Raw genomic sequence first — 24875 nt, forward strand, 5'->3', positions numbered from 1 at the left:
TAATTAGGCCTAAAGCACTTAAGATTTCTGTTTTGCTATCAGTCTTTTATATTGCTTGTTCTTCAGCTATTTTAGATGCAACAGGCCCAGAAACTTATTCATAAGCTAAATCCATAAAAAATTAAAAAAAAAAAAAAAAAAAAAGCTATACAGTGTTTTGTGTGTGCCTCCTGTCATGTTTTGTTTCTATAGTTTATCCAAGCTTATAAATTGCTCATTTCTAAAGATTTTTTTCTATTTTCAGTAGAATTAAAATAGTTTTACCAGAAAAACTTCAAAAACATTCATGTCATCTGTTATATTCAGGCTGCATATACAGTCGACAACTACTCTAGGATACAACCATCTGAAAAGCGCTTTTCATGTTTCATTTAAATAAACAAAAAATAAATAGATAATTAAAATAAGACAACTAGATTAAAATATGTTTGAAGTGCCTGTGTCTTTAAAAAAATTAGATCGCTGACAAGCAGCAAAAGATTTGCGATGATATTATTTCAGACGAGGTTTTTATTTTTTTTATTTATTTTTGAAGGCTTTTATTTTTATATTTTTAAATACTTTTCAATCTAAGATTATTTCCCGGAAACATTAGAGCCTCTGCTTTATCCACCCAGCCAGAGTCAGTGTTCCCCTTGATGCTCACAAGAAGATTTGTTCGATCATTTCAGACAATTATAAAACATTTTTTTTTATTTCTGTTGTTCGGGTCATAACATGTTTCTCGTGGGCCTATACATCGTTTATGTCAATTGCACTCGTTCTGCATACAGGATAATAGTGGACACACTGTGATAGGATGTACAACAGTATAGGGATGACATCAGTAGAATACAGAAGGTAATCAGAGGACTCTTTCCATCACTTCCATCTCTCATCCTTTCAGAGACTCCTCTTGTTTTCCAAACAATATTACACGTTATAGGATTGTCAGTATAAGGTCAGTAAGCCTGACTGGGCCAGTACAAGGGCTCAGTTGTGGAAAAAAGCATTGAGATCCTCATATGGAGGAGCCCTGTCGTGGTGCAAATGCACGTCGTGGAAAGGTGGAATGTTTTCCGAGTGCGAACCACCACTGCGCGCACCCGAGGGCCCAAACGGTAGGCTGTGGCCGGGTCGAGATGTGGTCAGTCCGGAGTAATGCATAGAGTAGTGATAGTTCCTGTCTGTCTCAGAGGACTCCTGCTGTCTCCCAGACAGTCCGCCGTTCAGGCAGACGGGTGGGCTGTGCTGGCCTTCATAGTCCGGGCTGTTGTAGTCGGGAGACGTCCCCCCCGGCGGGTACACCCCCCCGGCCTCGTACCCAGAACCATATGCAGGGCCCCGCAAGTTGAGTGCACCGGTTCCGGGCTGGTAATGCGGACTGGAGAGGCGGGAACAGCGGTAGGAGTAGGGGTGGACGGAGAAAGGAGAGCTGGGCATGTGGAAGCGGGCTCCGTCTGAACACGGTTCAGTCAGGAAGTTCCTTGTGTTGAGCTGCAGGCAGCCTGCCACCAGGTTAGTCGTGGGCTGTGACAGGCCCTTACACAACATCTGCACGTAGGTCACCACATCTGGACGTTTCCCGTTGCGTAAAATCTCCCCAAGAGCCAATATATAATTCTTGGCCAGCCTCAGAGTCTCGATCTTTGACAGCTTTTGGGTTTTGGAGTAGCATGGCACCACTTTGCGCAGATTGTCCAGCGCAGAATTCAAGTCGTGCATGCGCGTGCGCTCCCGCGCGTTCGCCTTCAGTCGACGCACCTTGGAGCGCTCCGCGCGCGCCGGCGTCATCTTGCGTTTCTTTGGGCCGCGCTTCTTGGGTTTGTCTCCACTGCTCTCGTCTCCACACTCTTCCTCCTCGGCCTCATCATCCTCATCGTCGTCGCCGGCCAACTCAGACTCAGCTCGGCTGCTGCCTTCCTGCGCGTCGTCCAGATCGTCATCCTCGAGGTCACAGGGCTCGTGCTCATCGTCCTTGGCCTTGCAGTCCTCGCTCTCATTGTCCTCCACCCAATCAGCCGCGAGCCTCTGGACGTCCGGCAGCACCTCGCTGAACAGACGGCTCAACATTGTGGCAAGCAACCTGCAAGAGACAAGCAACACTTCAGCTGAACCGTACTGCGTCCTCTGCTGCTGCTTACGCACCCATAGGTGCACTGTAAAGCAAGAGAACCTGCCTCAGGGAGATCCCAGAAGGCCCTAGGCTACCCAGAGGAAAATACACTATTATTCCGTTAACGCTTCTATCATATCATTGAAGGCCAAGACTTCTTTAGACAGAATTTCATCTCTATATTATAACACTTTTCTATTACAGGTTATATCCTGCTTTAATATCTCTGTGCCATTTGCATAAGACAGTTATAATCGATCTTTCTCTCATCTTTGAGGGGATAAGGCTGGTCCAACATCCGGGCAACGACTGGTTGAATATAGGAAACATTTTGTCGCCTTAAGAGGAAATATTGAAACCACAGTTTCCATGTTTAATCTGATATTGATCCGGTTAATTCATATGGGATTCAACAGAACTTGCTTCATAAAATTGGGCCTTTAAACGTATAAATCTTGTATCTTTTTAATTATCCGACATATAAGAAAGATTCATAAAAGAGTGCATGTTGTTTTAAAATTTCCTGTAGTAAAATCGGATCTTTTTTAATGGCAGGCAGCAACAGTCTGGGCCACCGCCTCGGCCTCCACATGTGCGTCGGTCTGTCCCCTCCAGCAGTCCGGCACTGGGAGCGGTGCTGTGTCCCAACCCCCACCCCCCCACCCCAGGGACGCATTAAGGGTGCGGTCCCTCCTCCGTCCTATAAATTAACCAACCTGGAGGAATTCCAGCACAGTCAGGCTGCACACTGGAGTACAGGATCCCAAACACCTCTATGTCTCTGAATTAACAGGTTTTCACCCCCAAACCACACTTGAGAAGATTTCTGTAATTAAAAATGCACTTCATTCTGTGTGAATCGTCCGAGATATTTCAGAAAGCGAAGTGGTAATAACGATATTGAAATGTGCCTTTAGGACCAGAGCCTCTGCAGGTGCACGAGGCTAATTTTGGACACCACTCAAGTTCACGTAGGCCACTGACCAAACGTTATCTGACGCGTTTTTTTTTTTTTTTTGGCTGAACTTTAGTCAAGTCTGAGAGACAGTGGAGATGGAGTATTTTAGATCTTTTTAATTTCATAGACGTCTTTCTTTTCCTTGATTTAAAAAAAAAATGCAGGTCTTAGGTTAATCAAAGCTCAGGCACGAGGCCACGTTCTAACATCATATTTTCTAACACTGTAATAAAGCTTATTTACTGTGATAGATTCACAGAGTCATGTTGACCAATAATACCGACTAAATAAACTATTTTAATTTAAAAGGTATAATCCCATCATATTTCCCCAGTATTATGAGCTCAGCTGTGCGCGTGGAGGCCAACGACGGATTTTTTTTTTCTAATCTTGTAAGCACAATGTAATTAATGCCAACCAATACCTTGTCAATTAGCCTGTGTATCTCTACGGAGAATTCTACCCCCTCGGTGCTCTGAAGCGCGTCGTGCTAACACACACACACACACACACACACACACACGCAAATAAAACATAACAAAATAAACTCTGCGGTTCTCGTTTTTCTAAGATAACACAGTGGAAATGACAGTAAAAAGTGCCAGAGTAGCCTTTATTTCTCTTATAAAGATGAATATGTGTTTATGGATTTAGGTTATTGAAACGAAATCTATCAAATTAAACGTAGGTGGATCAATATTTTCGATTAAAACCAGCGATAAAGATCCTGGAGAGGACATTAAAAACCTCTCTATTCACGTCGCCCGCGAAGAGAAATAGTCCCTTATTCTAACACATGGTTTAACGCATAAGATTATCCCTGTCTGTTCCTAAAACACTAATTTCCCTCTTCATCGCACAACACAAAGACGAAAAGCAAATCTAGATCTATATCTGATATTCTAAGAAATTGTCTTGGAAATGTGCATATCCTACCTCCGTGGTGGAGCTCAGTGAAGGGGCGAAGCGGGTTTGTTTACACCATCTCTCTCCGGGTGGGCATCACATCCACACGCCCTGCACGGATGCTTGTGCAGGCGAGGCTCTGTTAGTTGTGCTCTCACACCTCTCTCTCCTCTCCTGCCACCCTGCTCTGTCTCTGCTGCTGCTGCCGCTGCTGCCGCTGCTGCTGCTGCTGTTGCTATCCCCAGCCCAAACGCGTGGAGGGAGCCGTGTGGCACGTCAGAGGCAGGACTGGATGGGTTACATACCAGCTCTGATGCCAGGCCCATATGGCTGGCACGTCATTGGCAAGAGCCATCACATGAGAGCCGGTGATTGACATGCGGCCGCATTCACAGAGACTGGCTTCCCCTGGGGGAGAGGGACTCGCCATCTGTCACTGAGCTGAAAGAGAAAATGGAATAAGGAGTGAATGGCACAGACAAAAAAAACCACGGGCACACCAAACGCACTGGATTCAAACCGCTTCTGTTAGCCTCCATCTTTGGGAGGAAAAAAAAAAAACGGGGTTAATCTCATATAGAAGGTTTAGGAAAACAATCCCCTTATGAGAAATAATTATAATAATCCCATAATAATACATTTACAGTGATATCATTCAAATTTTAGGCGACAGCAAAACGAGAATCCTCCAACAGGATTGTTATAGGATTACTTATAGGCTAATGATTTTGTTGGATAAGAAAAAAAAACTGATTCATAAAGCTACAAATAATCCACATAAGCCCTATGGGAAAATTAATTAAATGTTTTAGTGATAAATAGTCTAAAAGGATCAGCTAAACACTGTAAATCCCTATAGAAATATCATAAGGAAAGGCCAAGTTTACAACAACAAGAAATAGACAGTTAACACTACCGGGTCCACACAAAGGCCTGGGATAAATAAGGGACCCGCCATAAAGATCAGAGTCAGGGTGCAATTGCCTAAACGAGTCATTTGAACTGAGCTAAGCAGAGCGTCTTGGTTTGGGTTGCCAGGCTTGGCACAGGTGCCTGTGGGCGGGCTGGTGCCAAAGGTGGCTGAGGCACAGATTGCAGAGAGGGGCCAGAAGATGGGGCAAGACAAGAGAGAGGAAGAGAGAGAAAGAGAGGGAGGAATAAGAGTGAAAGAGACCGAGGGGAAGAGGGAGCAGACTTGTCATTACCACCAGGCTACAGTTTACTGGACACTGTCCCCACACAGTTTCTCTGTTATCAGTGAAACAACCAAAAAATGCTTGAATTGAGAAGCGAATGGCAGTGTTTCTGGTCATGGCTGCTCACTCCCATCCTCCGATGAAGACCTAAAGCCAAGGTCACGCCCCAACACGGTGTCCCAGGGACATGGGCATAGACGTAGATGTAAAGAGTGGTCAAAATGAGTTAACAACACAATCTTTTTGTCCATTGTAAATCAGCCTTTAGTCAACAATACTGCCATCCTTTATCATTCTCAAATAACATAGGCTACATTTCAGATGTTGTATTAATGACCTTTATCTCCAAAGGTCATGTGGATTTCCCAAGTGGTATAATGACAATACAGACGTAAACGCAACCTCTTACTCGTCATCACTACAATTATACACATCAAATTCACGTTTGACAAATAAAGAAGTGAAGATGTTTCCCAATAAAACAACAGTTTAATTATGATGATTTTTTTCTATAATTTTTAGGTTTTCATCATCGTGTTTTATGATACAAACCATAATGCAATTCCTTCCACAGCTTAGTGTCAATCAATAGTGGACAAATTGACACTGTTTTGGTGACAATTAAAACCTAGAGATATCTGGTTTGTTGTTTTGTTTCATTCATGTTGGCTTTTAGTTGTTTTTTTTATTTAAACGGTAAATGTCAGGAGGAGTTTTGAGGTTACAAACAAGGGTGAAACTTAAACTTTATCTCATTACATTTAAGTCTTGGCATTTTATAAGTAAAAGCAATTCTCTACACATTGTCAGACAACTGCATGGTTGAGTTCACAGGAGCAGCCGGTCCATGTGCTTTCTCAGGCGACGTGTGGGTGACATCTACTGGTCAACACAAGCTGGTGCATGGCTGAGAGAAAAAAAGAAAAGAAAAAGAAAAGTTAAGTGGTTATCCCTGCTACAGGACGTGGAGTGAGGATTTCATTGTATACTCACTTTCTAGTAATTACAGTGTGACAAAAAAAATGTGGAAATGTGTCCATCTTCCAAATACACGCCGAGGCCTGATATTGTTATTTGAATAGTTACACCTGTCTTCATCAGATGCACAATTTTTATTCCAGCATGTTTAACTTTGTTCTGCATGGCGGAGTTTTTTTTTAAAATTTATTTATTTTTTATTAATTACATGAAGTTTTCATACTTTTACTCAATATCAAATATGTTGTTTGAAATTTTTGGAAAAATAAATAAAATGTGTTAACGAAATATTATCACCCAGAATATTCCGATTTGATCATGAACATTTTCAGTGAACGTATCGATGCCTGTCTCTGTTAAATACAAGTATTTGGTCATGAGGGAATGTTGCAAGTAGGTTGGCGCCCCCCTGTGGTCGTATGAACAATCACACTGTGGCCGACTGCATTATTGATAGAAACGCTAATGCATAAGACACATTCATCTTTTGTGGTTTTAACACTATAATCCTGTAGATTATTTCTCTGCCGCTCTGTGCATTTAGATGCTATCTGAGTGATTGATTGTACCAGGTGTTGTTGTGTATTTGCATTCACATAAACCTTCTCTCCCTTTCATTGAAAATGCATCTTCTGTTTTCAACATTAGAAGTCCTATATCACACCTCGATGCACGGTGTTGCAAAATGCTCACGAGAAGCCCATATGTTCGTTTTTCAAGGTCAACAGTTGAAGTGAAAGTGAACCGAGCCACAGATGGCTTGTGTTTAAATTTCCAAGGTGGAAGTTTTACTTTTTCCTCTGAAGACCTCTCCCAGCAGGTCTGAGTTTGCTGTCAGCAGCAACTCTCCCTTGAGCTGGCGGAGATCCAGAGCCTTTCTCAAGTTCACTTCGGCACAGGGCGTACCAGTGGGCTCGCGGGAACTGGGATCAAAACGCGGGAGCCCCTGGTTACAGGATGGTCTGCTACATGTCTGATCGAACTGCATGAGAGCTGAGCAATTACCGAGCCACCAGGAACATGAACGGTTAGTGTGGTACGAAGGTGTGAAACTCCCAAAAGTCCTTCTCTCTCCTCACATTCAGACTTCTCGCCTGTTAAGTTTCTCTCCCCTTCCTCTCTATGTCCTTGTGTCATCTCTCCACCCTCTCTCCCTCCACGTTGACTCTTTCTTGAGTTTAGTTCAGCTTTTAATACTCTTCAGCCTCATTTATTACAGGACAAATTGAAACAGATGTATGTAAATTCTTTCATTATCTTAATTCTCAGATGACACTGCCATTCTCAGCTTACTACACAGGGACCCAGAGACATCATTCCACCACTCAGAAATGAGACGATTTGAGGAGTGGTGTGACGCTCACCACCTTGTTGTGACCTTGAAGAAAATTGAGGGGATGATATTTGATCCATGGTCAATCTGCGATCACAGTCCAGGACTCGTTCATAATGTTCCCATAAATCAATAATAATATCAATAGTTCGTTCACATGGCATGTCCATTTTTTGAAAACCTTTGTTTTGGTCAACAACAGATGATGTGCTTCTTGAGAAGGCCCAGATTTGATATAACTATGTAACTTATGTTTCTGTTTTATCAAACGATTCCACAGAGTGTAATTTGATATGGCGGGTCACCTGGCAACACAGTTACAGTGCAAGCTCCCACGTCTCATCCAGACAGCAGCATGAAAATCATAGGGACAAAAGAACATCTCTATCTTCAGTCCTTACATGAGAAATCTGTGCTTATCCATGGATTTTGAATCCACAGTGCACTATGGATTTTATTCTTGTGTTTATATCTGGTTTTATTAGAGAACTATTGTCCTCTGTCACAATTTATTATTGTGCCTGGTTTTATAATATCTAATCCCTCTTTTTGTCACCCTGTCTCACATTCAACATGTGATCCTGGGCACGTTTTGTAGAGGTTTGCATGTATGATTTATGTACTTGTGCACATGTGCATTGTGACGTTGTTGGCAAGTTTCCCCTGTGGAACGATTAAGTGTGCCATACCTTACCTTACCTTACCTTATCATACCTTACCTTACCTTATCTTACCTTACCTGACCTTACCTGACCTTACCTGACCTTATCATACCATACCATACCTTACCTTACCTTACCTTACCTTACCTTACCTTACCTTACCTTACCTTACCTTACCTTACCATACCATAACCTCCACCACATTGTCTGATACTGACATAATGTGCTAAAAGTTGGGTGTGGATTCATATGGAAGTCTGTACTGTCAATCCAATGCATTATTGTCACCAAAATGTAAAGCGAAATGAATCTCTTCTTCTCTTCCTGCTCCCTGTATGTTTTGGTTATACATTTGCATAGTCGTTTGCACACTCGTACCCAAACTGCCTCTCCTCTGTTCTCAAACTTACTCTCAAGCACACACCAACACAGGCATACACACCGCGCTCGCTGCTCTGCCAACACTCAACTCTGTGAAGAGAAACTGTTTCCATGGCAATGAATTTCCCAACTGACCACCTCTTTTACTATATATCAGATAGCCTAGGTTGCCACTGGGGAATGAGCAGATAAAATCTTTGACTCTAGACTAAAGCAAACACACACATCAACGCTGTTTCAAGAATAAAGGGACTTCAAGATGATTTGTTGATAAAAGTGGATCTAGATGTTTTAAAATCAACCAGAGGAGTGAGAGGTCCTGTTGTCTGCACCAATCTATCAGCCCCTCATAACAAGACAAGAGCACAAATGAACACGTGTGCATGTATAGTACCTTGCAATTGCAAAGTGGTCCACTGTCAGAAATGGAAATTGGGTCTGCTATTTTCCCATCTCCCTTAAATGCTGCATCTATATTGAAATACAATCTCCGTTTGTGCCAAGAAGATCAGAAACAGCCAACGATGATGTTTCTTGATATTTATACTCAATAAAATAGGTGCTATTGTTATTTAAACACTTAGGTTTGACTCAATCTGGCTTCAATTGCACGTCAAATTACTGTTATTCCTAAATTAAAAATGTAGTTTTTTTTCTATTATCTCAGTATCATGTAATACTTGTAACTTTACAGACCCTTGTGGAGGTTGCACTTTTTAAATGAACTCTGCTTACAGTTCATTGTCTTTATGTATATCTTTGGATTTCAAAAGATACGTTTTGAACCTGTGTGACATTGAAGGCATCTCGACAGTTTTAGAAGCGTCTTATTTTCAGCCCATCTCAAGGGAAATTGCTTTCTGGGCCACTTTTGAACTGCAGTTGAAGCAAGTTTCCGACACTGTACAGACACAGTGGGACAGAGAGACGTACTAAATGAAGGGTGAGCGCGCGTGTGTGTGAGTGAGAGAGAAAGAGAGAGAGAGAGAGAGAGAGAGAGAGAGAGAAAGGGAGGGAGGGAGGGAGACGGAAAGGCGTGAGAGAGGAGGACGCAGGCAAAGCTGACAAACGCAACCCAAGAGTCCAACGAAATCTGCTGGGACAGAAAGAAACCGCTGGTCATTTACAGTTAATTGATTTAAAAATATACCCACATTATTATTTGTTTTGTTTTGTTTGTTCTTTTGTTTTGTTTTATTTTTTTGTTTTTTTGCAGTTTGTGACATTAGAGGAGTCGCGTAGCTTACACAGGCAGTTAAATCGGAAGTGACTCCACTTGGACTTTTTTTTTTTTTTTTTTTTTTTTTGCTTGGACATCTGTGCGCTCGGCTGTGGCGGTGTCAGGCTGGATGCCATGGACCCGCTGCTCCCCGCAGACACGGAGGTGATGGAGCGAGAGGAAGACAAGGATGCGAAGAGGAAGATCCAGTTCTCCGTGCCTTCCTCCGTACCCACCCAGCTGGACCCGCGACAGGTGGAGATGGTGAGAGCGTCATGTGGAACCTCTAGGGATGAGGATGATGGTGGTGGGGGTGAGGGTGGGGGTGAGGGCGTGTGTGGAGGAATGAGGTCAAAACCTGGGTCAACATAGTAGCCTACATCAGCAGTTTTTTTTTATTTTTTTTTAATGCAGCCTGAAAGTTAATATGTAAACACATAAACACTTTTCTAGGGTAACGTTCAAGTGCGGACTTCTTCGTGTCTTTGAGACTGTCGGTAGTAGAAGTTCCACCTGCTGTGAAACAACGGCTGAAATGTGACACACGCTCGTGTCTGTGAGTGTTACCCTCTTCTGTGGCATCTGAAGCATCAGGCCCTGCCACCGAGGTTGACAGACAGTTACGTAACCCGTCTAGCACGACTTTGCAGAAGTCTGTATTTTGATGTTGCGTATTAGGACTCTGTGGGCAGCAGGGTATGGGCAGCACTGGGATTAAGCTGAGCTGTGCAGCCTCAGTTTTTTTTTTTTTTTTTGGAGCCCTTAAAAAGTGATGAGGCATCTCTGCCCTTCAAAAAGGATTGGAGGAGGAGGCGAAAGAGGAGGAAGATGAGGAAGTGAGGGATAAAGCACTGTTAGTAATATTAAAAACGAGATTATGTGCCTGAGTAATAATGCCCTTCCGACATCTGTGAGGAAAAATGTCAGGTGTCGGGTTGTTAGACATATATCTCAAAGAGGTGGTGAGTGCATAATGTAAAATAAACAAGTCTGTAGTTTATGCTGAATCATCCCAAAGCAAAAAGCAGGTGAACATGCTGACATGGTCAGACAGAAACTATGTTAGTGAAATAGTGCAGTGTGAACAGGAATAATGTTGGCCTGTGCAGTATGGGAGCAGCTATTACATCTGGCAACAGCCCATAAAGGTCATCAAGGTATAGACTGAGATAACTTTTGGTTGGATCTAAGTGATCCAGTAGGTTTCTCCATTCCCTCTACTTTCAAGACAAGAGTGATTCATGTTTTAATGGCGGGCTGCTTCCTAGAGCGAAATCTCATTGGCACCCAAGTGCAATGTCAGAAAACTTGATTTCTCCCCAGCAGAGGATTTGGAAGATTCCAATTGGGCATCTGTTTGGAAAGCTTGTTTCAGACCGGAAAGTAAAAATAAACTAATAAATCAGTAATGTCTAGGCGCTCAAATATTTCTCACACATCTGTTGTTTACAGCCCAACTTGCAGTCTCTAGGGCTTTGGACTACTTTCTTTACCCTTTCTAGTGCTGAACCATTCCTTCATTTGCTTTACTAAGCAGCCCCACAGGTCTTGAAAATCTAAACACATTCCTTCAGAAACACTTCTGAACACAGTTTGAGTTAAAACATCTCATGGTAATTATACTCAAATGATCCAGGAAAGGTTCACATTACTAGCACTGCTCATTACTTCTGTTCTCCCACATGAATCTCACCTCCTTAAATGCTCATTGGCAGCTTCACGTGGGAACAAGTGCTAAGTCAGTTTCCCTATAAGATGCTCTGGCAATTTGCCGGCTTACAGGGCTGAGTAAGATTACTTCAAATCTTGCACCGTGGATCTAATGAGAATAAAAGCAGCAGCATTCCCTGGTAATGCACGCAAACGGTCACAAGGTTACTACGCCGTAATACGTCTTAGGATGAGTCTTCTTATAGCCACCAAAGTCACCCTAAATCTGCTGTTGCAATGTACAGGAAATAAGAAATTCTGCAAAGTTGAAGATACCAGAATTCCAGCTGAGGGGATAAAGTCATTCAGCTGCAAAATCATTTTTATAATCCATTTTCCGGGCTGCCTGCATGAGAGTCTTTCTCCTTCCTTCTTATTTTCTAGCTGACCACTGTTTCCCAGCAGAGCAGGCGGGACCATGGTGATTAGAAAAATCGCCTAATGGCCATGTCATCTAGGGTGAGACTCAGCTGTACTCGAGACATGCTGCAAACCAGTACCCCTCCTAGATTAAAAAAAAAAAAACTCAGTATGTTGCAGTTGCCTCTGGGACGGGGGTTCACTTACCCCCCAACTTGTAATCTACCACTGCTTAGATTCCTGAGGATTTGATGAATTATTCACTCAAGCGTGACTGTGCAAGAGTCAAGCAAAGCTGCTGTTACCAAGATGGTCGTCAAAACCAAAGCCTTCTCGTCCAGCCCTCAGAGATTTGGTCGGGGGGGGGGGGGGGGGGGGGGGGTCTTGTCCTTGTGTTACCCTTGTGGAAGGCTGACCATGCTTTCCACTCACACTGATAGTGACTGAAAGCTGTGGGAGTTGGGACCAGCAGAACAGCTGTCTATAAGGGCTAGTGTATGGTAAGGCCAGCCAAGTGCTTGTGCACAACTTTTCCACAACGCAGCCGTAACATTAGCATTGAAATGGCGAGCAGAAGCATGGGAAAAGAAACGGGTAGACGGAAGTGGAAGGAGTGGGTAGGAACGAATGAAACAAGGTGCTGAGAGGGACAATGGGAAGAAAAAAAAAAAAAAAGAAAGATAACTCGGAGAAGACAAGTAAGAAAAGGAGAGGGAGAAAAATCATCAGCCAAGGAGATGAGTGATTAAAACCAAAGAGATTAGCTGTGGATGACTGAGGCCTGAATCAAGGGCAAAGACAGCTCATGCCAAGAACAAATTTTCACCACAGCACAGCCAAGAGCTCTAAACTCCAGTAGGGTCTTATTCAACAAAGCCATCATTCCCCATGCTGCCCCTGTTATCACATTATTCTCTCATACAGACTGGGGCAGATGCATACAGTGACCAGCTGCAAATGTCTGGGTAACAGTTAGGTGTTTGCCACTGAGGAAGACACAGCAACTGTGTGTGTGTGTGTGTGTGTGTGTGTGTGTGTGTGTGTGTGTGTGTGACTGGCCCGTCTTCTCTACAGCCCAGGCCTCTACTGCAACAACATTGTGTTTCGATTCAAGTCATCTTGTTGAATGAAGGTTAAAATTAGGTGCTAGGCTCACTGGGAAACAAAAGGTCAAATGGCAGGAGTTGGTATGATTCATGTTTCCTTGAACGTGTCGTGGTCAAATCAAGCTCGACACAGGATTATTCACAGATAGATTGAAAGCATCGCATGAACACGACATCGCTGCGTGGTCCTGATTGTTAAGTGGACAGGTTATTTCTGTATCAAGGGCTCCTTAGGACACTGTACCCACACAGTGATGTAATTGTGCATTATAAACATCCAGATTAATGTATTGAAGTTGAATGTTAGGTAACCATGAAGGTCATCCTACATACCAAAAATGAGACAGGGCGGGGGGATTAGTGATTTACTACGTGAGGTCCTGTGCTACTACAGCATGGCTGGAGATGCAATATTTCTAATTTAGCTGGATAGGAAATAAATAAATAAAAAAAAAAAATGCAGAAAAATCAGACCAGAAACATTTATAAACAAACCGGACGTGCACAGTTGGCTTAGAGTCTCGTCCACTCACTCTCACTGGCATGTTGTTCTGTGATTGGTTGCACCAAATATAATGCGACCTCTCTGGCTACATTAACACGTTTTTGTAGAGTGTGAGCAATCAGAGTAGAGAGTAACCTAAAATGTTTCCGTCATCCCTTAACTTGTAAAAAATAGCCTAAAATATTATGTGTTTCTTTCCAAATTAATCCCAAAGGCACGTCTCGTTCACTCTTTGTTTGCTGTTACTCCAAGAAAAAAACTGAATTATTAAATCATTGTTGGGCTGGTAAAATGCATTTGTCTAACAATGATAAATCAAAAATCAAAACAAATCCCCAAAATCCCTTATCCCCAAATTTCTCTTGTCTGGTAGGTTACATACTAACCCATGTTGCCCATTCAGGAAGCTCAAATCAATCTCCCCAGTCGCAGCCACACTGAGCTACCGCTGATATTTAACAGGCATTTGCAGCCGTGCACAACAAGGCTCCAATGACAATACCATGTTCCCTGCAGGTGCTTAACCTCCTGGCTGCAGTGTTGACGAAACACTCAGAAAAGGTCAGTGTGTCTGAAAAGGCTTTCAGACAGGTGCAGGACACAATGGCAGTATGCTTAATTCTAGTGGGTGAATATGTATGAGTCCAGCACACAGAGGGAGGCCGAAGCAGTGAGAGTTACTCCAACGTGAAAGCTGCCCACACATTTCATGCCTACACTCTCAGCTGTGAATGGCTTGGCGGCCGCTCGTCCCTCACGACGATCTTTATCAACATAACATGTTACAAAGAGAGAGAGAGAGTGATGAATAAGTTGTGTGTATCATAACACCCTTGGTTATCGTTAGTCAGAAGAATGTGTTTTATGGTTGCTTGTATTTTAACAGGAATAATCCAAGGTTGGCGTAGTTTGCTTTTAAACCATAAAAATAGTTGAAAATAACATTTTCAGTTTTGCATATTTCTACTGAAAAGGCTTTGTTGTAAGAATATCGACCTCACATATGATCGTGAGTTCACAAACAGTCAGCTGTTGACATTTGCTCCCATATAGCCGATACCCACAGTCTTGACTGTTCATTTGTCTTTTGTTTGACTCTCACTATATTATGTCCTATGCACATCTCTAAATAAACCCTATTGTGTGATAGGTGTCTTCACTCTCCAGACCGAGGCTTTAAAAACCTTAAAAAACTGGCTGCAGAGCTCGGAGTCAGATGTTTTGAACTGAACAGTAGAATGAGACCTTTTAGCTTCAGCTAGTGAGTATTTAAAGAAAAGGTACTCAGAATATATAAACAATGGCACCTACCAGTGTCACATTATTGTATTATTTGATTATTATCGAATACCAAACATATAAGGAGTACCTAAATGTTGGTCAACGTGGAGCTCATTTTAAATACTTGAGGGGCAGTTTAATCACTATCAGTCCATTAAATTATAAGCAGAGATAATATATTTTGTTTTTAAAAATCTTCATTTGAAAAGCAACTGCTTTAGCTGTCAGAAATGTTAAAACTATTACCAAAATCCTGGCTTCAGTTGAGGTTCAGTGTAGGTGGAATTGGACAAATGTATTCACGGTGAATAACTGAATAAATTGTAATATTTTGAATGATATTATTGTCAAGCTGTGTTGTGCAACAGTTTCTTTTTTTTAATCATAGCAGACTGAAACTGATTTGAGATATTGAAGTCACATTTTATCAGTTGCATAACCCTTGGTTTGTATGACTCACACTGCTTCAGACAGAATAAAAGGAAGATGATGAATCTGCAGGAATTCAGATAAAGAGTATGTGTTTTTGAGTGGCGACATCAAATTCTATTCAACAGCAAAAGAAAAGTAAGACACTAGCACTTATGTGAGAGCTGCCATGACCCTGGAGATGATTTTACACAGTTTATATAAACTCTGCTTTATATTCATTTTACTGCAGCCGTAATTAAAAGATTGAAAAACAGCAAAAGTGTCTTCCCCTTATGAAGCGACTATGAAGAATGTAAAATATAAATAACAGAATACCAACGTTTAAACTGTGAAACAGCCGCCGGCCAATCACTGAAGGCAAGAGAGCAATTATTCCCCAGTATGATGTTAGATTGTTCAAGAGGGTAAAAGTAGACATTCATCTCTTGTGGAAATCACACAGTGGGCAGCAGAACTGAAAAACATCCGTGATTTCAAGCCAAGTGATGGGAACATGCAGGAAAATAGAAAGCAAATTTAAGTAATCCAGCCGCCATCTATGACAAGATGTAATCCTCATTCACACACAATCTGGACAACAATCTTGAATGAATATTGTTGTATAATGTAATGCATAGTTGCCATGGAAAAAAATCCTCAGTAAACACAACGTCAAGAATGACAAGATAGTTGTGAGCTGCACAGTTGTGACATTGTATTTGCTTTTTTTTGCATAACATACATGGAACTATGCAAATTCTCACAGAACACACTCTCTCTCTATCTCTCTCTCTCTTTTCTCTCTCTCTCTCTCTCTCTCTGTCTCTCTCTCTCTCTCTCTCTCTCTCTTTGCAAAGATCCGACGTCGGAGGCCGACACCGGCTACACTCTTCAGATTGACAGATCCACCTTCACCGGACGAAGACAGCGGCCCTCATCAGGTAGATCAGCTGATGTGCGCTCTCTGGGAATCAAAACCGAGCGACTTTCAGTGAAGGTCCGGTGATTTCAAGGGGAGGAAGAGATGCCAGTTCTCTCTCTCTGCATCATCAGAACATAATTGCGATGAGAAGTCGCTGTGCTCTGAGTGAGGGGGATGAGATTTTATGTTGTCTTGATTGTTAAACCCTCGCTACGCTGTCAAGCTCTGTGTGTACACGAAATTGATTGTTGCGATGTTTGTTCTGTGGCGGCTGCAGAAGAGTATTCCCGAAGGCCGGAAATTCGCTTTGTATCATGTATTTTGTGGGTGCACAACAACAGCAAATTCTCCTTGGAACTAATGCTGTTTCCTACAGATTGATACCAAAAGATATATATGACCATATATATGAGTTTTCCTTTTTAAATTGCAAAAAAAGTTTCAATGTGAGTAACATATACTGTGCAGTGAGTACAACCCTACTGACCCTAAAGCAGGCAAAATGGGATAAAGTGCTTTTTTAAATGAACTTTTTCCCTCTCTTCATTGACTCTGGGTTGTATCTCTCTTACATTAGACTCTTCCATCTTGAAGGAATGTGTCGTCTTTTCTGTCTTCCTACCACATGCCAACCACAATCTACTGTATTTCATGATTGATGTGAATAGTATTTTGAGAAACCCCACTGATGTAACACTAAAACGTATACTGGATGTTTTACAGTGGGTTCTGGGGGAAAATGGAGCCTTGAAAGCCAAACTGGTCCACGCCTCCACCTACCAGCCACCCTCACTTAAAGGTAAGTGCTCTGTCTCCAGAGTTTGTGTCATCACAATATTTGTGTTTTGAATTTACGTAACAAATGACAACAAAATGAGTGAATTTGGGAGGCCTAATTCTGCCATTGCCATGTGGTCTATATCTGTTTGGAATGCGTGCGTATCCAAAAAAAGAAAACCCAGTGAGAGGTGTGTGTCTCTGCGTGGGTCTCCATGTGTGTGAATGTGTGTGTTATGTGAGATTAGGAGCAGAGACAGCTGTGAGTCTGTTCTGGATCATCCTGGATTATAGGATGGGCACACAGCTGCAACATGGTCACACACACACACACTAACAGAAACACCCATAGTCACACTAAAATATTACTATTTGGTATGAATATATAATCTATTATTGTTTATCTTCTGCTTCTTGGGAATTAAGGATTGTACCCTTGCAATCATGACTGCTGTTTCTCGTAATATCTGTTTTACTGAAATTTGATCAGTGTGACATATAGCATTTCACATCATGATGACATACCTGTACAATTTTACATAACGGCAATACAATCTCTTTATTTCTTAAGATACCAAATATCATCTGCCACAATGAAAAATTAAGAAAAAAAAACATCTGAATGCTTGAAATGCTCAAACATGGGACCATATCAGTTGATATAGATGCAGATGCATATTAATACACAGGGGTGAAACACAGGCACTATGTATGTATACAACTCAGGTGGGGGCACAAATGCTATAACAGAAGATCATCAATACATAGTCTTCAATATTTTCATTGGTGGGAATTATGACACATATCTCATCTTCACGTTACTTAAGCACATCCGAACCTTGATTTGACAACCCCCAACAAAACTTGCCTTTGCTGACCTTCAGTGGTTTAACTTCTCACCTTGCCGCAGTGATGTGCAGGTGTAGTCCAGCACTACGAGACATCGCTGTTGAGTAGTAGTGACAGGTGCAACAAAGCAAATTTCTGACCACGCCCAACCAGTGACAAGCAAGTGACAGAGGTAATAACTGATCATAATAATAGGTAATAACTAAGAATATAGTTTCAAATTAACAAGAGGCAGCTGTCAGGGCTCCACTCTCCTTTTTTTTTTTAAATTTTATTATTTATTGAACCACTGGCTCAGTCATTAAACCATATCCTTTAAATACAGGTTTGACATTAGTGCAAGCAGCAAAAGAAAGTCAAAGCACAAACATAAATGCAGGCACTAATAATCTCCATCCATATCCATCCATCCATTATGTCCATTAAAGGGGTAAACTGAGCTTTATTTGTGAAATCAAGTCTTTTTTCTCTGTATTGATTTGTATTCCCAGCTGTCCAGAGGATGGCCCAGGCCCACCTGGCCTCCCTGGACAGAGAGGAGCCCTCCTCTGCGGAGGAAGAAGAGGAAGGTGAGAAAAAGAGCCAGCAGTCAGACTCAGCTACAGGTGGGGTCTTTCACATTACGCCATTTTTCTATCTCACACTTGCACTTGCACCAAATATAGATATAGATTGCTTACACATCTGAAATCTCTTTCTCGTCAGATCTAAGAGGAGAAAGCAGACCGCTCAGGGATCAATGTGCTCCGTCAGACATTTCAACAGTAAGTGTTGATCTCAGCCGTCACCACGGAGACGAGGAGGAGGCCAAAGAAAGAGAGGAAGGAAAGGGAGAATGACAAAAGAAGACGAAGCTCTGATGGAGTGTTAGTGAGGAAGCCGACTTGCATAGCACATGTGTGGGCATGCATGGGTGTATGTATGAGTGTGTGTTAGATGGGTCTGTGAGTGTGTGCATGCATGCGACAGGAATGTTGAATGTGGAAAAGAGAGAGAGAGAGAGGGAGAGGGGGGAAAAAAAACAGACGGGCATCGAGAAAGAAAGGTCAGAATGTTAATAAGCTGTTCATGAGGAAAAGTTTAACCTGAGACTTTGCGAAGGGAATCACGTCTTCGGTCAGCCGAGGAAGCCAGAGCTAAATTCCAATCAGCCAAGGACACTGCACCAGAAACATGAGAACTGCGGCGTTTTCTCTTGCAATTACATGTGTTTTTTGATTTTTTTTAATAAGATCAACAGGATTCGAGATATCAACATGTTTTCCTGACAATTGCTCCACGGGACAAGTTTTCCATAGAACTCCATCCACGTGCGAAGCATCGGATTCAGAATGACCTTTTATTTGCCAAGTGAAACATACTGCACAGGTCACTGGTGCTCAAACGCGCACCTCGAGAACAATAAAGAAATATAGCAGAAGATGCATACGGCTTAGGACAGTACCTCCCTTTTTATGCAAGGGGACAAGTAATATGCACCTGAAATAACCATGTGTATACTGTGCAAATGTATAAAATTCAGTTTTATCTGTCGTGTAATGGCAGTGTAGTGTTGTTGCAGCAGAGAAGCAGTGTTGTTCGAGGCATGTGATGAGGTTGTTGTCTCATACTGTGTGGGCAGAAATTCTGAGTAATGTCCCGGGGGTTAGCATAGTATATAGATATGATAAACTATAAAATTATATACAGTATAATACACATTATATTACAGTGTACAAGGGTACAAAGTCAGACTCATTCAAAACTCAATCTGGGTCACACAAGGCTGCCTCTCAAGTTGAACTCTCTCAGTTTGAGTCTGATTGCAGACGATTTGAGCGCAGTCACAGCCACAGCAGACCAGATTAAATCATGTCAGCCTAATCCAACTAATCGTGATAATGCGGCACAGTTGTACCGGTTTCATATTTGTAACATGGCGATTAGCAAGCATGATCTGTGTCGGATAACAAAGATGGTGCGGTAGGTAGGAGCTGAAAGTAGACCTATATTTTTTCGAAAACAAATATATTCGTGATGAGGATGAAGGTTCATTCATGGCCCTGTATGTAAATAATGTTTTGTGTTTGGTTGCTAATAAAACAATTATAATGGGCTGCTGGTGTTTGTGTGATTGTACGTCTGAAGAATTGTGTGTAAAAAAAGTGTATGTGTTCAAATACAGCAAAGGACAGCAGACAGGGAGTTTCATTAAATCAGAACCCCGAGAAAGTTTTTGCACTTAGATACATTTAATATCCATCAAAATTAGCCAAGTCAGAAAACATAGAAAAAATATTTTGGTTTTTATATTTATCTTTCAAATCAAATCTATCAACAAAGTATGAGCAATATTGCAGATGTGGTTTGGGGTCCTTGACTGATATTTTCATAGCCACACAATATGGTCAATTACTGACACCCAGTGGTGAATACTTCTAATTACACAGTTTATATTTAATATATGATGTTATAAATAACATTGATCCGCATAGCACATATTAAGATTAATCCATGGAGCTGAAAGCATAAGAAATCATGAGTCATTTTTTGAACCCCTTTTCATTCTTAGTCACAATGCTGTCAACCATCTCTACTTCCATCAAGTTCAACGTTGACAACAAGTTCATATCAACACAATGTGCCCAAAGAAAACATCATGAAAAAAAACCTCTGCTTTAACATTGCTCCTTTTATTCACATTATCATATATTACAAAACACAATAGGCAACTCATCAACCTCTCAACTGAGTAGCAGTTAACTGAAGAGAAATATATAACATATCAAAATATAGGCCTAATGTATATAAAGAGCTAGAACACTGCTATGTTAAGATATGCCATAAGAACTGAACTGAAGCATTACAATCTGGTGCTGTAGTTGCTGAGTTTGAACAGCAGGAGGCAATGTGCAATTACGTTTCTACCACCAACAGCTGCTTTGGTAACGAATGGGAATGTCTCGCATCGCATGCACCCTCAGAAATTTACTGGACCAATGAAACAGAGATGAATAAAGTGGAATGTTTCACCTGCATGTTTTGTCCTAGAGTCGGATATTTGTAAAATGAATGAGGATCTCTATCAAAGCAACCTCTCACCCAAAAAACAATCTGTAATATGTGTGGGTATTATTAGCATTACAATTAATTCCATTATCGTTTCATTTAATTGTTTGCTGTGCTACATCATGCATTTACCTCGGTTTAATCTACAATATTTTCATCAGTAGAGTTACTTCTTCACTGTCACCTTTAATAACCTTTGCCTAGCCTATCCATTACCTCCTCTCCTACTTTATCTTTTAGTCCTTTCTTGCCTTTACAAAAAACACCCCAGTCACGTCATCGACCCCGACCCTCATGTCTTGAGGCAGTGTATAAACCTCCAGCCGGATCAGAGTAAAGCCGCTCTCCTTCAAACTACCACATACCTGGGCTTCATTCAATGGGACCACAGGGATCTTTACCCCAGGCCCCCCAAAATAGTAACTCTCTCCCAGGGCTCCAATGAGCAGGAGGTGGCCACCGGGCCGGAGGAGCCTCCCAATGTGGCCCAAGGCCCTGGTGAAAGTAGCCAGGTCAGGGCTGACGCTCTCCAGACAGAAGCAGGACACGAGACAGTCGGCCCCTGCTGAAGGAAGGGCGTCCGGGGCCAGAGGCTGCGGGTGATGCACGTCGACTGGGAGGATGTCTGTGATGACCTCACGTAGCTTGGCAGCTTTCTCCATCCATGCTGAAGGCCTGGTAGAGACAATATCAATGAAGCACCAAATAAAATGAAAACAGCCATCCACACGACATCTAGTTTTGAAAGAGATTCTGTTCTCTGTATGCACATTACTTAGCATTGCTCCATGGTGATTGCCCTGATTTTTCCACAAGACATTAACACATTACGTTTTGGGAAATAAAACAAACTCTTGTTGAGAGAGAAAACCTTCATGTCTGTATGGTAAATATGAAGCTGCGGCCAGCAGCCAGTTAATTTATAGAACACAGACTGGGAACAGATGGCCTGGCGTTGGCTGAAGGTAACAAAACCCCTCATACCAGCACCTCAATTCACCAAGTGACAGGTTATATCATATTTTGTTCAATCTGTAATATATCCGCCAATGTCTTCTTCTGCTAAATGAGATGGCCTAATGAAATGTGAGATGTTATGATACTTTATAGAAGATCACTGACTAATTCTAAGGTTCTTGAAACAAATTAAGACGGATACGATAAGGCTTGTTATGCCAGGGTTAGAAGGGGAGAAGGAAGGAGAAGGAAGGAGCTCTATATAATTAAAAGAACAATATATTTCACATTGCAAATACATCTATAGGCATGTTCTGATGGCAGTAGTCTACCAACGATCATGTTGTTTGAGAAACTTCCATGCTACGCGCTTTTCTCAAACACAGAGGAAAGGGATCGGGTTGTACCGTCGTCCCTCCAGCTTGCACACGTGCTGCAGGTACGGCGTCCAGTCCAGGTTGCAGCCTTCCTCGTCCTGGAGCCAGCGCCTCAGCTCCTGCCTGTTTACCTCCAGATAGTCTGTGAGGAGCACCTTGTTGAAAACCTCACAGCCGCTCAGCACCTGGTACAGGGTAGGCCCCGAACCTATGTCCACCAGCACCTCGCCACTCACATCTCCTGGGAAGGTGGAGGACAGAGGAGCAGACAAAAGAAGAATTAGTAGCATCCAGCATCTGTAATACTTACTCCCATAAAAGTCCCAGTATTGGTGTGAAATTAAATTAACACATACTATTACTAAAAACAATTGACTATTTAAAAACTTTTGGATAAACCAGTACATTTTCAAAATAGTTTACATGATCCATCACCCGATTTCTTTACCTTCAGTGAAAGCTCTATGGAGACATGCCAGTTTCCACGGCACAATGCTGTCTTTTCTTTCAAAATCAGCCCGCGGAGGAGTGTAGTTATACTGTAGATACGCTGCAGGATCAAATCTCTGGTAGCAGGCTGCCATGGCCGCCACTCCGTTCTCTTTTCCCTTCTTTTCCATCCTCACTTTGCTGTGTGGTTCTGCCCAACGCTTCCGTTTGGTGGTAAGTGTTCAGGTGCATGACTGCCACCTCAGCCAACTTATATACCTGTGCATGTGCATGTGCATGTGTATCTGGGTCATTATGTGTGTCTCTGTGCTTTGGGCTGCTTTTGAGTTTCATGGGCAGAGATAGCGATCCTGTTTTTCGGCCTGTGTTGCTGCCTGATAGCATTTGTTCTGTCCACTTTCCCTCGGGCGCTGATACCATCAGATCAGGGGGCTTCCTCCAACACTAGACCTACTAATGGACTCCTCATAAGGCTTTCAGGTCTTCCACTCATCCCTCAGAGGCCCTCCATATCTCCACAATCATTCTAAAGGGCCTTTTACACTCAAACGATAGACCAGTTTGGTCGCAGGAAACCCTGTTTGAAAGGCACAAACAAGTGTATCTCTAAGACAGTCCCTGTCGGCCATTGTACTTTGGTTATGTTCGCATCGAGTGCCAGAGAGATGGGGAACGGTGATTAGTGGCAAGGGAAAGGAAACGTCTCCATGTTGCATTTAAATTACCATATACAAAATACAAAAAATGTTAACTACAATGTTAACTAGCTGCTAAAATATAAGTCAATAAATATAAGGAAACAGACATTTAAATTGTTATGTTACACATAATCTTGTGTATGTTTAAGTATTGATTCATGCTCATTATGGATGATTACAGAAACATATTTTTTGATAGGCCTGTGTCTGCATAAGCATGTGGAGGAAACATATGAAAGTATTGGAAATGCTAATTAAAGTTCTGCTTGCACAGAATGTCGAAATCCACAGGTGTTAGAAAAATGACCTGTCCAGTTAATTTAAACATGCATGCAGGTGGAGAGTAAGTGCAATATAACACATAGTCATTGATGCTCTAGGTACTGGATGGCTTTCCCAGCCTTGACCACTACAGACAAAAATCCCTCTCTTGTGATGAACTGGATTAAACTTTTAAAGGGCATATTGTTGACCTAAATCGCAGGACCTTGTGGAAATTACGATGACCTCTGGCATATGGAGTTTACATTTAAGATCCACATCAAACCTGACAGAGTTACATCTGCTCCACTACATGAATGCATATATCCAGTTTCAGTTTGAGCAGACTAAAAATGTCACATACCTCCTCGCTTTACTTCTAGAGAATGGGGAGGGAAAAAATCCTATTTATTGTTCCATTAAGATTACTTGTTAAATTTCAAAACCCACAGCCTCTGTGGCCAGCTGACAAATCACTGGGCACTCTGATTGAATTTATTTACTGTCCATTCTCAGCGTTTCCCAAAGCAGCAGCTGAACTAATGTGGATCTTTGCCATGTAGTCATCAAATGTATTCTCCCCAGGAGGCTCTTAACACCTGGCTCATCCAGCTGAACCTGGATCACAAACACACACACACACACACACACACACACACACAACACACACACACACACACACACACACACACACACACACACACACACACAGACCCTCTTCAGGCATGCAAAATATTACAGTGTCCAAAGGACACAAGATGTGGAATTCTGCCATGCAATGCTGTTAAAATTGGAATATTTAGAGATTGTAGTGAGAGCCAGGATTAAAATGGGTCGAGAGTTTTCTTTCCCAGGAGAACGTGAATACAAAGAAAAAAAATCCCATTTGCAAATACAAGTCCAGTAAGAAATAAAATAGTGTATGTTTAAAAATATAAACACGTAATATACTTATTTATCTACACACAGACACACGAACGCAAACACAGACAGTACAGTTAGTGGATTAGTGAAGGGTAGGGTAGGGTAAGGGTCAGTTTCTTCCCCTGAGTCAGATCGAGAGATAAAAGCGCAGAGAGGAGGAGGAACACAGAAGAACAGATAAAGGGCAAAAGCGGACAACAGAGAAAAGACCAGGACAGATATAATGGAATAATACACATTTAGCCAGAGCTACAGGAGCCAATTTAGTTATCTGTGGTCCTAGGGGCAGTGGGAGTCCAACAGTGTCGGCCAACTCTGTTCTGGGCTACTTTTCATTTTGGCACAGCAGGATAGTGTAGGTACAGAAAACTTTCATCAGTGCTGCAATGATTCTACCACATGGTGTAAATGAAAGGTGACAAGTCCTTGAAAAAATTGATTAGGTGAGTTGGGTCCTATAACCTGGTCTTCCAATTAGAGAATAGTTTTTAATAAAGATTGAAGAACTTTA

The 24875-nt window shown here is 42.0% G+C and overlaps 2 protein-coding genes and 1 pseudogene across 3 annotated transcripts; 1 reads left to right on the plus strand and 2 right to left on the minus strand.

Annotated features, from left to right (window-relative positions):
- Positions 1-604: 604 nt before the first annotated feature.
- Positions 605-4241, minus strand: LOC111657093 (neurogenic differentiation factor 2 pseudogene; annotated as a pseudogene). The gene is made up of 2 exons (XR_015437437.1): positions 3990-4241; positions 605-2065 (listed from the first exon to the last, which is right to left on the minus strand). The product of XR_015437437.1 is annotated as a neurogenic differentiation factor 2 pseudogene (transcript).
- Positions 4242-9555: 5314 nt separating this feature from the next.
- On the plus strand, positions 9556-19744 carry LOC111657088 (protein phosphatase 1 regulatory subunit 1C-like). The gene is made up of 5 exons (XM_023409072.2): positions 9556-9992; positions 15959-16042; positions 16747-16822; positions 18141-18254; positions 18355-19744. The coding sequence occupies exons 1-5, from the start codon at positions 9864-9866 to the stop codon at positions 18486-18488; spliced, it is 537 nt and encodes a 178-aa protein (XP_023264840.1). The 5' UTR covers positions 9556-9863; the 3' UTR covers positions 18489-19744.
- Positions 19745-19875: 131 nt separating this feature from the next.
- On the minus strand, positions 19876-22685 carry pnmt (phenylethanolamine N-methyltransferase). The gene is made up of 3 exons (XM_023409092.2): positions 22480-22685; positions 22062-22272; positions 19876-21372 (listed from the first exon to the last, which is right to left on the minus strand). The coding sequence occupies exons 1-3, from the start codon at positions 22649-22651 to the stop codon at positions 20934-20936; spliced, it is 822 nt and encodes a 273-aa protein (XP_023264860.1). The 5' UTR covers positions 22652-22685; the 3' UTR covers positions 19876-20933.
- Between the last annotated feature and the right edge of the window lie 2190 nt (positions 22686-24875).

This window comes from Seriola lalandi, unplaced genomic scaffold, assembly GCF_002814215.2.
Source record: "Seriola lalandi dorsalis isolate HSWRI2012SDOR001 ecotype SW California unplaced genomic scaffold, Sedor1 jcf7180002054383, whole genome shotgun sequence".
Lineage (NCBI taxonomy): Eukaryota > Metazoa > Chordata > Actinopteri > Carangiformes > Carangidae > Seriola > Seriola lalandi.

Excerpts from the sequence above, each read along its gene's own strand:
- LOC111657088 (XM_023409072.2), top strand. The coding sequence starts at position 9,864 with ATGGACCCGCTGCTCCCCGCAGACACGGAGGTGATGGAGCGAGAGGAA. Across the intron at positions 9,993-15,958 it reads ACCCGCGACAGGTGGAGATG|ATCCGACGTCGGAGGCCGAC; the intron begins GTGAGAGCGTCA and ends CTCTTTGCAAAG. Across the intron at positions 16,823-18,140 it reads CCAGCCACCCTCACTTAAAG|CTGTCCAGAGGATGGCCCAG; the intron begins GTAAGTGCTCTG and ends TTGTATTCCCAG.
- pnmt (XM_023409092.2), bottom strand. The coding sequence starts at position 22,651 with ATGGAAAAGAAGGGAAAAGAGAACGGAGTGGCGGCCATGGCAGCCTGC. Across the intron at positions 22,273-22,479 it reads CCATAGAGCTTTCACTGAAG|GAGATGTGAGTGGCGAGGTG; the intron begins GTAAAGAAATCG and ends CCACCTTCCCAG. Across the intron at positions 21,373-22,061 it reads TGCAAGCTGGAGGGACGACG|GCCTTCAGCATGGATGGAGA; the intron begins GTACAACCCGAT and ends TGTCTCTACCAG.